The 13,769-nt window shown below is 37.5% G+C and overlaps 1 protein-coding gene across 3 annotated transcripts in view; it reads left to right on the top strand.

Moving 5' to 3' along the window:
- The window catches only part of FAM83B (family with sequence similarity 83 member B), a 57,159-nt gene that overhangs the window by 26,330 nt on the left and 17,060 nt on the right, over nt 1-13,769 (top strand). For all 3 annotated transcript variants that reach the window (XM_064650324.1, XM_064650326.1, XM_064650325.1), the window contains exon 3: nt 10,455-10,619. In XM_064650324.1, coding sequence (XP_064506394.1) covers nt 10,455-10,619 — 165 coding nt within the window. The remainder of the gene's footprint in view (nt 1-10,454; nt 10,620-13,769) is intronic.

Here is a 13,769-nt window from a genome sequence, read left to right as displayed (position 1 = left end):
TGGAGGAGCGAGAAGGCAGACTGACTCAAACCTTCAGTCCATTCCTGATCTGAGAAACCCCACAAAATGTACTCTTAAAGGTGGCAAAACCCCAAATATTCTCAAGAACTGTTGCCTAGATTAGCTGAAAGCTCAGACTTTTATTTTGACTCTTTGATAAGCAGCCAATTATTTTAAGATTTCTTGAAGGAAATCATGGAAAGAGCCTGCATGGCATATCAAAAAGTAAAAAAAGAATTTAGTTCTAATTACTGTTAGAACTTTTAAATAAAATAGTTATGTCTTGTCACATTTTTGGGCATTGTTTGTTTTTGGGCAGTCACTAAATACTGCACACATGAATAAATGAGTGCTTCTACTTAAAAACAAATTTAAACTTAAAAGTATAACATTACGATATTAATTCAAGTAGCCTAAACATTCCCTAAATATTAAGGGATCCCATGAGAACATACATATAAAGTTGTTAATACTCTTTTAAATAAAAAAAATATTTCTTCAGCAACAAGTCTTTGAAATTCATCATAGAGAAGGCTGGAGGCTGGAGAAATACCTTTTATTTTCGTCATGAATTGCCAGTGTGGTGTAGCTGAATATTAGGCTGTCAGAAATCCAGCATTTCCTTTCTGTGTTTGCTTTCCTCCGGAACAGCTTGGCAGCTTCTCAAAATAACAGCTGAATATGAGCATTCTGAAGAGCTAAATACAAATATTAAAATCTTTCTACCCAATCAACTGCAGCCCACATGGCACTAAGAATACAGCAATGATATCAATGGCAAGAGAAATAAAAGGGCAGAGTAATATCCCTAATGCATTCTCTCCATCATCTGTGCTGCCTTATGTTCTTCTCTGTAGGACCTCTGCCCACTTCTGTTCTCAGAACACAGCTTGCTTCTTAAATACCAAAAGCAGTTTAGTTATCGATGGGAGCATTGCAAGCAGGAAGGAAAGTGCTAAGATTGAGCATTGTGAATTCTTGTTGTTTTAATCATGCATGATAGTTCTTTGCAGATTTAGGTAAATATTTTCTTGTCTATGGTGTGTCAGTTGCTGGGCAGCAGCTGTTTCTTCACAGATCCTTTCTTTCAAGGATTAGGTTTATTAATGCTTCTTGGAAAGTCCCCATGAAGACTTCCTGGAATGTCCCCTACCATCTTCTCTTGGCATGACTTGCTGAAACTCAGTTCTGCATGTTGGGAAGTAAAGCTTCAGAGGAATTATCGCCTCTGCTGCTGGCTGAAGGGAGATGGTGTCTCCTGTAATTTGGTTAGCTCAAACTGAGTTCTTGCTAGTCCTTCAGCCAGAATAGCAACTACCAAACCCATAGATAAAATCACATTTACTGAATTAATGTAGCTCATTCCCATATGTTTTGCAAGATAAAATTTCCAGTTGCATGAATTTGAAGAGGTAACACAGAAGGCATCATTTTAAAATGGTATATGTATGACTTGGTAGCTTGGCCTGCAACAGCTTTCTGCAAGATAATGCAGAAGGGTACTGTACATTCACTTTTCAGAGGAAACGGTCTTATCTGCATTTCAGAGAACTTTTGTTTTGGTTTTAGCTTCACTTTTCAAAGAGCTAATCCTGATCTTTTGATCTGCTTTTTAAGACACAGCAAGCTACACAAAAATTGCCAAATTGAGCAAGTGGCAGAATTCTCGTGTAGTTGTTTAGAAGACTGTTCATTGTAAAAAATTTATCTTTGCAGTGTGTTTTAAGGTAAAATTTTGTCCTTCTTCAGAGCTCCTATTTTTACTATTGTATTATTTGCTGCCAGAATCAGAACATTTTCCCCCATTACTTATAGCTACAAAGTTCCTCTACCACACATCTTTTGTATGTGTTTCTTGAACAGAACAGGTAAGCTTCACCATGTGAACCACACAGGTAGACACAGTTAAACTATATAGTGCCTTATGTGGTTACCTGCATTCGTAATTTTCTAAGAATAGATTGCATTGGTTTTCCTTGTTGTATTGCAGGAGATTTCTAGAATTTTAGTTTACCTTTTGTTTTCTGGACAGTGAACTTTTTCATATGAATTTTTGTTGGTTTTGAATGTGTCTGACATTCTGTTGCAGAGAGAAGCTGTTGAGGTTATTGAAGGCTGCTAATGTTGAAGTTTTTATACCATTTAAACTTAGTTTTCACTTTAGAATTCTTAGGTTGTGCTGGTGGTATGTGACATAAAATGAGGCTTGGTGATCAGAACAGAAGGTGTACCCAGTTTGAGGGACTCTCTTTTTCTATCCTCTGAATTAATGATGGAAATGTTTTGGAGCAGAATGAGGAAAAGAGGATAGTGAGGGTTAGCAGAGCTGATTCTCAGGTAATGTAGCTGCCTGTAATAGTGCCAGACTTCACCCTGTAGTTAACTAAATTGCTTTTAAAGAATGCAATAATGAAAGAACATTTCAAAGTACACTGCATGGTTGTTCTCTATTGCTCTGTGACTGTAGAGCCAAATTAAATAAATAAGATCGCAGGGAGTCAATTGTGATGATAGTACGAGTAGTGACAATACAACAAGTAGTGACATTAATTTCATGAAGTTGCATAGGTATAAATGGTCTCAATATTTGTTCCCTTACATTTCCATGGAAATTGTAGGAGAATGGATCATACTCAGATGTTTGATGACTATGTCTATTATTTTATTAGGCTGTATTTACAGAGGAGGGCTTCCCTCAACATACTGCTCTTTGGCACTTTATTGCAAGACTTCTCATCTGTTACATTTGCTTTGTGAGACCTCAGCGATTCATCCAGCACAAAGAGATGTTCAGATGCAACTCACAATGGTTTCAAAGTATGTATTGCACTGGAAGAATGTGTTGTGCAAAACATTTCAGGGCTGTCTTCAATTTTGAAAATTAATATGAAATTAATGAACATTCCTCTGAGAAGTACTCTGCATGCCAGAAAGTAAGGATAACAGGAGATTTATTAGGATGCTGCTAATATGCATTGCAGCAAGCGTAAACTGGATCTAAATCTTCAGCCATAAAAACCAGCATAACGTAATTAAAAAACACACAGTAACTTGTGGGACGTATTGTATAGCTTACTAGTGGGAAGGTTGTCTGCACTGATCACAAAATTTGTCTCTCCTTCTTTTATGGTGCCTGAAACCCACCTAGTCAATTTGCTGCCTGCCTGCTGTTTCTAATAGCAAGACAGGCAGTACCCTGTCTTCTTTCTGCACGGTTGCAAGCACCAGCAACTACCTGCTCTCTGAGAAAGGCTAGATTCGGATAGCACTGAGCCTGTGCCACAAGGAGATTCTCCCCAAAACAGAGATTTGCGAAAAGGGATTTGCCTTGAGTACCAGAGGAAAAGGTCAATGAAAATAGAATTAAATTTCTGTCTGAGATGCAGTTCTTTGGCCTTGGGGTGAGAAAAGGTGGTGGCATTCAAAAGCACTGCACAGCAATATGGATTTTTGTCATATCATGCCCAAAGTAAGCCTTGTGTAGGCTAAAAGAAAACAATATTCTTGCAGTGTAGGGTAGGTTTTTAGCATTATTCCTTACTAGGTTATTGGTATTGGTTTCTCTAGTAAAGCCTGGCCTAAGGAAGCAGTTTCATTAGAGGATTCCTGTATTTTTACTGTTTATAGCAAAGGAGTTGTTAAATGGCACATGCTGCAATGTATATTTTAAAGAATTATAATCAGTGCTCATGAAAGGAGTGGTAATACTGAGATAATGAAACTGTCAGTAGTTCACAAACTAGACTTACTGAGCCCTAGCAGTAAAGGCCTTTCATTACATCTGTGCCTGAATTTCAGTACACACCCATTAAAAGGTTGATTTTGATGTCCTAAAACTGCTATAAAGGTTAAAATCCATTGATTTTTTTCTTGCCAAAAATGGGAGAAGTAAAGCAGAAAAATTCTTTTATTTCTCAGTGTTCCTTATTTATGGTCTTTTCGTTTTCTTTAAGCCTCATAGCATAGTTTGTAATTACTACCAAACATGGCAAAATTTGCTTGCATTGTGACAATGATGGGAGTGAAGATCTCTGAATCGTTGATTTGCAGACTTGGTCAGTTGGAAGGGACCTCAGGAGTTATCCAGTCCAACCTCCTACTTAAAACGTGGCTAGTGCTAGTATCTGACTGGTTTGCTCAGGGCTTTATCCAGTTGAGTCTTGAAAACCACCAAGGATGGAAACTGTACAACTGATCTGGGCAACCTGCTCTACTGCTGGGCTACCTTTGTGGGAATAAGGGGTTTTCCCTATATCCAGTCAGAACTGTTCTTGTTTTGGTTTGACCATTGTCTTTTGTCCTGCCACCACTGTGAAGAACCTGACTTTGTCTCCTTGAGAACCTCCCTAAGGTAAAAGCACCAGTGTGGTGGTTTGAGAGCCTCAGAAATCCAATTTCCAAGTTCAAGCCCCCCTCCCACAATTTGCCCCAGTGTGAGAGGGTTTTCAGACAAAACACAACTACTCAGCATTGGGGGAAGGGAAAAAAATACTTACAAGGTTTATTTACATACATATATATATATAGGTAACAACTTAACTGTCTTTTTATGATAAAATAATATATTTACATTAGATCTAATTTCTCTTTTTCTTCAACAAGAGTCCAAGAAGAAAAGAGAAAAGTCCTTTTGCCACTTTTTGGGTCACAGTTCCTTCATTTCAGTTTCTGTGGTATTAGTTAGTGTCTTTCGTTTTTTAAGGCAGCAGATTTAAGTATTGCATTCAGAATTTTTCTGTTCTTACTTTGTGAAAATTCCAATCCCTCAAGCCCGAGCCTTTGGGGGATTTCCTTGGAGACTTTCACTCCTCCTGAATTAGAACATTTAGGGCAGCTCTCAGTTTAGTCTTTGCCCCAAGCATCCTACCAGAGCTCCTCTGCTCTGTCTCAGCTTGCCAGTGTGGCAGCAGCAGCGGGGGGAGGGGGCAAGGCCACCTCCTCCGCATTCCATCCTGGTCCAGCTCTCAGGATGTGTCCAAGCTCTCAGTATTTCTCTCTCTCTCTCTAGCTGCTGCTGCATTTCTGGACTCCCTAAGAGTTTGGAAGTCCACTCCTCCTCTCTTTGAGGTTTCAGGGTTTTGGGAAAGTAATTCAGTTTTACCCCCAAAACAGCTTTTGCTGAGTTTTCTCTGTTTTGTTGCCAGCTCTCCCTCCTGCAGGAACATCTCTGCATCTCTCAGCTGGCTACGTGCCATCTCTGCTGCTGCTGGCTATCTTTTTGGCTTTCAGCCACTGTTCTCTGCTCAGTGCTGCTCCACCACTGCTTTCAGTGTCTTCTGCTGCTGCTGACAGTGAAGAAACTCCCCCAGCCCTTGACCACGGGACCTGGTCCAGTTTTAACACTATACCGGGTCTCCCGTAGTCTCAGCTGGGGGCTGGAGGCCTTGGCCCCCAGCGGGGCTCGCTGGCCCCTCTCTCCTTGTCGCTCAGACCGTGGCTACCTCTCTTCCAACAGTGTCATCCTCCTTCTTTTCCGGTCTGTTGCAATATGTTGATTTCTACAGTAGCGAAATGTAACTTCTGATTGGCCCTGGCACATCAGGAACACCACCCCCAGGGGTTAACCACTTTCTAACTCCAAGGGGAAAACACTTTTTATCCTAGGACAACCAGGAACTGCTGCAAGGTTCCCTGAAGCTGCCTTTGCTCCAGACTGAACAAACCCAGCTTCTACATTTACTCTTCACAGGACAAGCGCTCCAGCCCTGAACATCTTGGTGGCCCTCCCCTGGACATGCTCAGGGGATGTTTAGTTATAGGTGTAACTTTTGGGATTGGCAACTTCTTTCTAGATAAGCTTTTGATTAGAGTTAGTTTCTAAAGATGAGGAACATTTAAGCAAATGTAATGCAAACAAATGGGCCCAAACTACCAAAAGCTGACCCTGTAACGTGATAGATGCAACAAACTTAGCATCATGTTTTCAGGTACTTATTCTCCTGATTTGAAAGAATAAGCAAGATTTTTCAGGATATTTGAGCTATAGCTGTTTGTTTTAACCTTCAAAACAAGTGTGTTTGTGTCTTTCGTGAACCTTTTCAGTAGTGTTTTGTGTAGTCATTTAGCAAGTCATTTCCCAAACCTGAAGATTATTAAAAACTTTTAAAGAATGAAAAGAGCTTTGTGTTAGAATGACCTGATATGTGAGAGATAATGAGTTTTAAAATAGTGTTTTCCTCTCTAAGGTAAAAAATTAAGTAAATCAGATTACTGAAAAATATGTTTTAGAATATTTGCGTAAAAATTGTACTATTCAACAAAATTATACTTTCCTACCTATACTTAAATGTTTTTAAAATGGTAAAGTAGTGTGTGAAGCTTTACTTTTCTATTGCAAATCATAGTCTTAAGTGTCAGGATAGTAGTACGAATAAGAGCATAAGGATGTACTGCCACCTTCATTTAAGTTGAACAAATTGTCAGCTTCATTACAAGTAATTTTATGATTATTGACTTCAACAGATTTTCTTCTTCTTTAAGGATGTCATTGAAACCATATTTGTCAAGGTTTGGAAAGTTCTCCCAGAATTCTGTCGCTTTCACCAGAAAGCTGCTGTACCCAGAGGTTGTTACTGGAATCGTTGGATGGCCGATATATTTGCTACAAAAGCACTAGTGGTTGCTTTTGAAAAGACCTCTGCGTTTTGGAAAACAAATATGCTTTGGATACAAAATGGCAGTTTATAAGGAAGACTACTGTGTGATCCTGGAGCATTCTGTCCTGGGGAGATTTTCTTGACACAGGATAGTGTTGATATGCCCAAAAGAAACAGAATTTTTGTTTTGTGAAATAGACAATTTGCTGATGTGTTTTACGCAATTTGAATTGTATCCATTTTTCTTCCTTGCTGGAATTCATTGTTAGGTGGCTTCTTCTTAGAAGTACCGGGGTGGAAAGTAGCTCTAAAATTGCAAAAAGAAATGTAAAAACAAAGTAGCAAAATCTTTTCTTCTAAAGTGATGCAGCAAGTAAATAATCCTGCAGCTGTTGTTAGAGCTTTAATTAAGTAGGTACACATTGTAGAATACTTCTTTTGAAATAACTTCCTAATCTTGGTTTCCTTAATTAATCAGAATTTGGGACCCTGAATATTATATTGGCTTTTTCTTTTCCCAAGTGCAATACTCCCTTCTGCTGCAAACGTACAGGGAAATGTGCACTCACAGCCCAAATTAAAAGGAAAAAAATAAAATATACAAAAAAAAGGAAGTTTAATACATTTAAAGGTCAGAATATTCTGTGACATGTATGGAATACATTCTTTCTGAATCAAGTTCTCTAGTTTATGTTCAAGCAGCTCATTTGGTTTATAGAAATCAGTGTACAGAAATGACCTTATCACTGTAAATGACTTTTTACATATTGTAAGTATCATATGTTTATCATATGCATTATTCAAATTTGGCACTCTCCTCCTCCATCAATTAAGCCTAATTATGTTTGTGTTGAATAGATTAATTCAGTAATTTACTAAGAGTAAGTGGGCAGGCGAATGAGGACATTCAACGAGAGTCATCTCTGGATTGCAGGGAATGCACAAATGGATGGCCAGCTGATTGTCAGATCATGACTGTGGCTTTGCATGTATGTACTGAAATTCTGCTAAGGACTTTACAGCCAGCACAAGCTTCAGGATTCAGAATGTTCCAACTCGAATAGTGAAATCTACATTTTCTTGCATGACTACTTGGTGCTTTGCAGAATAACTTCAAATTTAATAAGCTAAATGGTTTAAGAACAATTCTACTAGTGAAGATAAAAAGGGTTCCCCTATTCATTCCCAAGTTATGAAATATCTGCACAGTAGTGCACATGCCACCAACTTACTGGCCTGCTTGCTTATGTATTTATTTCTCTCCTTCCCTTTTCATAAAGCTAGATATGGCCATTCTAGTCAGTGTTGGGTTTCAGTTTTTATTACTAATTCTTGTGGGGATTTTTTCCGCTTATCCAGTTTATCAGTCTTTGCACATCCACAGATGCTGCAAACATATGAGTATCTTAGATATCTGCCACAGGAAAGTGAGGCTGTACTGTGGATGTTGAATATTTCATGTATTCATATAAGTGTACGCTAATGAATCCACTCAGGATTTTTCTCTTACATTTAAGTTGATCCAGAATGTAATGAACACCCAGTTCTTGAAGATCTGAAGAAAAGGAAAGGTTAGGAAGAAATTAGGGAGTTCAGAGGAAGGGCGACACAGATAATGAGACAGAGACTATTTGAGAACAGACTTTATTTTTTGCTCTTTTTACCTGCCATCCTGATCTGTGTTGGCAGTTTTCTTCTCAGACACAAGTGAAACAAGACAGGTGAATAAATAGGGTTGCCGTGTTCAGTTAACATTGTGTATCTCAGAAACAAGACCAAGCAGAAGGTGCAGTCTGAAAGTGATGGGGTCCTTGGAGTCAAGATAAACTTTTGTGCTTTTCAGGGTTTAGATAAAGAAATATATTCTGTACTGTTAAAAAACACATTTGGGTTTTATTTTCAAAATGTTGGTAAAACAAATGAGGTAGAACATAGGCATATTACCTAAGATTTTTGAAAGAATTGAATTCTTTCATGCTGTTCATTTCCTCTCTGACTGATGGATTTGTGGTCTGTTTATTGCCATGTTACGATAAGGCCAAGTTCTTTCCTTTTTACTACTTCAGGAGCTGTCTTTTTACCTTTTCTAATGGCATTGTTATTTTCCTTTTACTTTATGTTAAGTCAGATCTCATTAATATTTGTAGTGTTTTAAATACATTTGGCATAAGTGAAACTTTCAGTTCTAGGCAGATAGGATTCAAAAAGGTAATTCATACAACTGACCAGAGACATGACTTTTACCTGAGTGGGTGCAACAGCACTTACCAAATTTTGTGAATGAGGTAAATGTTTCAGTTCCAGAATAAAATGAGTGATTGCAGCATTAAAGTTGAGGTACAGGTAGTTTAAAGGTTAATGAAAATGGTAGAAACCTGCTTTGATACCTGTGAAAGGCATTACTTGGTTTGAATTTGCACCTAAGACATCTCACTTGAACTTTTCATGAAGACTCTAGTAGATAAAAATACTATCTTTAAAAGCTACACAGACACTTGTTCTTCCTCTGTTATTTCCTTTAACGTTTCAACACTAGTTCTTTCCGAATTGCTAATATATGTCAACAGTACAACATCTCAATATGTATCTCCAAAATACCATTAGAGGGACTTTGCTTCTCCCAATCAGACATTATCCCTATGGATTGAAGGGCATCAGTAGCTGGCGTTCAGAGCTCTGATCTTCTTGAACCAGGCTCTTCACCAGCTGAGGAAGTTTACTCCCAGTAAGAGTGCTGAATCAGTTCCAACCCTGAAGTCCTCAACTCCTCCAACTCTTCAGTGTCTGCTTGCTGGATACTTTAGGCTCTCGAGCCATTAGCTTTAGAGAAAATTATGAAAGATTAAGAAGCCCCTTATACAAAAACTTTATCTGAATTTTTTTTAATCCACACTGCAGTTATATTTTGATGGTTTAGTTTTTTTCCACTGTACTTGTATTGCTGTTTTTCCATTCCTTTCTCTTTCACTGAGTTTCCTTTTCCTCACATAACCAGTCACTACATACACCCATGTCATGGTTTAACCCCAGCTGGCAGCTGAGGTCTTCACACCCACTTGCTCACTCACCCCCTCAGTGGGATGGAGGAGTGAATTGAAAAGAAGTAAAACCTTGTGTGTGGAGATAAGAACAGTTTATTAATTGAAGCTAAGTAAAATATAATAATAATGTAAGGATACTATTGATGATTATAACAATAACTGTAATTAAAAGGAGAGAGAGAGAGAAATAAAACCCAAGAAAACAAGTGATGCACATTACAACTACTCACCAGTCGCTGACCAATGCCCAGCCAGTTCCTGAGCAGCGATTCTCCCCTCACAACCAACTCACTCCAGTTTATATGCTGACCATGACACTCTGTGGTATGGAATATGCCTTTGTCCAGTTTGGGTCAGTTGTGCTGGCTGTGTGCCCTCCTGGCTTCTTGTGCACCCACTTCTTGGCAGAACATGGGAAACTGAGAAGTCCTTCACTTGGGTAAGCACTACTTAGCAACAACAAAAGCATCAGTTTGTTACTAGCATTATTCTCATACTAAATCCAAAACGCAACACTCTACCAGCTGTACCAAAACAAAATTAACTCAGTTCCAACCAAAACCAAGACAACCCACAACACAATGTTTTGCCAGACTTTAGTACTTGTGATGAATGTCACACAAGCAATCACTTGACTTCTCAAAAAAATCCAGTGGTTTTGAAAAGCTTTCCATGTTAAGTGGTACCACATGGAAAGTAGAACTTTTTAATGTGTAAAAAAGATTAGTGTGTCAGCTTCTCAGTGCAACCTTCAGTGAAGAGTTCTATATATGTGTTTATGCAATACAATAATTTCTGTATTTTCTGTTTTATTCAGGTCATTGCCATTGTTATGGATATGTTTACAGACGTGGATATTTTTAGAGAAATTGTGGAGGCATCTGCTAGAGGGATCGCAGTGTATCTTCTGCTTGATGAGTCAAACTTCAGTCACTTTCTGAAGATGACAGAGAAACAAGGCTGTCAAGTTCAGAGGCTCAGGGTAAGGCTTCCTGTTGCATGAACATTCACTTTATTCCTCCACAGCCCACTGAAAAGTGACCGTTTTGAAAAAGTGATTATCACATACTGATTTTTCAAATCACAATCAGATTTAAATAGGTAAGCTCTCAGCAGAACTTTCTCTATGGATATTTTTTCTTTAGAAAGCATCTTTTTCATATTATTTATAAAATAATTTTCCATTATTGTGTATTTAGAAATACTGCATGTTTGAAAAACTAAGCCTTTTTTTCTTTCTCTTAAAGTTACCTGCAAATAAAGTCATAAAACTTATATAAATTATTAAATTGTGTAGTTCATTTTATGATCTTTTTCTTTAAGGTATGCATTAAAATACTTTAAGAGGCCCAAGATTCTATTTTATTAGTGTTTTCCTGAAAATCCGTATTATCATACCTGTGAACTATGTCTTAGAGAGTATTGCTTTTAGACATTAAATATGTAATTTTGTCCTCTGAGAGATAACAACGTGACTAACATTTACATTTTTCACAAGATGTCCTACACTGCCCTAATATTTAACAGGGATTAGAATACAAACCATGAGCTGCACTGAACTGACATAAATGCTTCATAAATACTTCTAGATTTACTCTACTGCTAATAGTACTGAAAAAGTTCCAAAGATGTTGTCAGTCTCTTTGCAAAGCTCTGAGCACTGCCTTGGCTGAACTTCTGTATAGTTCCATTTGCATTTCCTTGCTTCTGTAACTAATCAAGCCATGTTTATGCTAGGCAAAAATATTATAAAAGCTCTTCTTAGCAGCACCTATTTTAAGAACCCAGTCCAAAAATCAGATAGAGTTGTGGTGTATTTGTAAGGATAAAGAGGACTTTTTAGTAGGGAGCAAACCTGTATTTTATACTAGTTTTTACTCTGAAGTGTTGACTTTAGTCCTTAAAAGTATCTCCACTCAGAAAAACGGTGCTTGTTTCTTGTGTATGAGTGTGTGGGATTGCTCTGTGGTGGCATAATGTACAGAGCTGTGGGAACTTCTGGAAAGAAATACCAAAACCATGTTGTCGTCCTATAAACACTAGTGGTGATTGCCTTATGAAATCAGTATTTGGCAATGGAACTTGAGATACCACCATTTGCTGATTACTTGGGTTAATTATGCTGTAGAGGTTGCAAAGTATGGTCTATGTCTATATATGGAATGGGTTTCGTCCTTCCAAAACAAAAGAAATTACAACCATGCATTTCAAGTGTTATCTCAAAAATGTCATAGTATGCATTTTCAAATTAATTCCATGAATTTGTATCTACAGCTTTTTCAAAAATTTAACTTGTTTTGAGTGAATTCGAGATTGTCTTTTTACTACAGTTTTGTAGACCTATAGGTATTTATACTGTGGTTGAAAGAATTAATATGCATACATTAGAGTGTATTTTATATGGATTAGTCTGGAATCGAGAGGTTTGGACTTGGCCTCTTCAGTGACATTGTATTTTATATGTTTCTGTTTTGTAATAGTGGGAGAAATAAAATACATCTTCACTCTGCAAGGTTTACTTAGAATGTTTTGAGTTTTATCACAAAATAAAACATATATGCCAGAGCTAAGCAGTAATCCTGTTGTGTGCTGCGTTTCCAGTTTAGCTTGTAATAAAGCTGTTCAAATTAATGGTCTTCTCATCCAAGTGCTACTCCCAGTGACTGTTGCTCTGAGAATAGCAGCTTACTACTCCTGCAGTAATTGCTACACCTTTCTAGAGGATAAAGAAAAACTGGAGATGACTATAAAAAACAGTCAGTACTTCAGAAATGTTTTCTCCCTTTCCCTTTTTCCCATCACCTTAAGGTTCAGTAAAAAAAGGTTCAGGAAAAAAAATAACATCTTTAACTTTTTGTACTCTTTGCTTTTGGTCTTCCCCTTCTGTTTAGTGAAGTCAAGAGGACAGAGTTGTATGGATCTATTTGTTTTCCTGAAGATGTAGCACCAGCAGCATCAGTCTTATTATTCTCTAGCATGATTTGGTTCAGTCTTAGAGTATGGCTGATGCTTCTTAGGCTATGCACTCATGATGGGTTTTTGTAAAGCTTTTCGGACCCTATACCTTCTCTCTCTCTTTTTCTCTCCCTCTGAATCAGTAAAAAATGAGATGCAATGATGAGCAAAACTGTATTTTTTAATTCATATTTGCAATTAAGTAGTCTTTTATATGGAAAAAAAAGAGGATTTTATGCATAAATCTGCATTAAATGTCTGCACAGCCAGTTTTTCTCATCTGTAGTCTGATTTCGTATCAGGGCATGTTTCCCTCTTTATTGAAAGATGTAATTGAAGAAATGAGTAGACTATATTTTCTGTAATTATTTTGTGAATTCCATATAGGAGAATGTAAAATCAGAGGTTAACTAGGAGCTTTTTTAGTCTTTCCTATAGCATGTTTTCTTGTGGGTTGTTTACTTAATGTTCGCCTTAACATCACCAGTGGAACTCAGATAAATAATCATCTTCCTGTACTTTCCCATTTCTCTTTCCCTGGTTTCATTTGTTTCCTGACTGTGTTATATTTATCCTTAGTAATTACTGCATTTCTTTTTTTTTTTTTTTCTCTACCTAATATTCTTTTGATTAACTTTGTCACTGCTCTGACTTGTTCGGTCAGCAATTCCTTTGCACTGAAGATGAAGAGTTGTTACAGATTCAGACTTTTTTTCAGGTGATTTTTCAGAAACTAATAACTAAATTTTTTGCGGGTTTTTTTTTCTGCTACTGACAGGTGCTGCAGCAAACTGTGAAACAGATTTGAACTGCAAGACAACAATCCCCAGAGCCATCAGAATGCTCAGTGTATTTTGGATTAGAAATGAAAAACCAGTGTTGTAGGCAGTGGTGCTGCCTACAACAAGAAGTCAGCCTAGCTCCTGACAAAGATCTGACACAGATCTTTGTGTTGTATTTGATATGAAGTGAGATGTGGTGGAGGTTCTATGCTCTTCAGAAACCTATTTTTACTCCTCTGTCAATATTGAAAAATCATTTTGCTACAGAAGAGAGTTGAAAGCAATTCAGCAGGAACCATTTATCTCCTGATACTCCTCTCAGTATTTTTAATGAATTGCAGGAAAGAGAAAATACAACCACTGAAGAATTGATTTTACTTTCCTTTTGTGAAGTC

Source organism: Pseudopipra pipra, chromosome 3 (assembly GCF_036250125.1).
Source record: "Pseudopipra pipra isolate bDixPip1 chromosome 3, bDixPip1.hap1, whole genome shotgun sequence".
Classification (NCBI taxonomy): domain Eukaryota; kingdom Metazoa; phylum Chordata; class Aves; order Passeriformes; family Pipridae; genus Pseudopipra; species Pseudopipra pipra.
The sequence above is the reverse complement of the archived record's forward strand: the minus strand, read 5'-3'. Positions and strand labels throughout refer to the sequence as shown.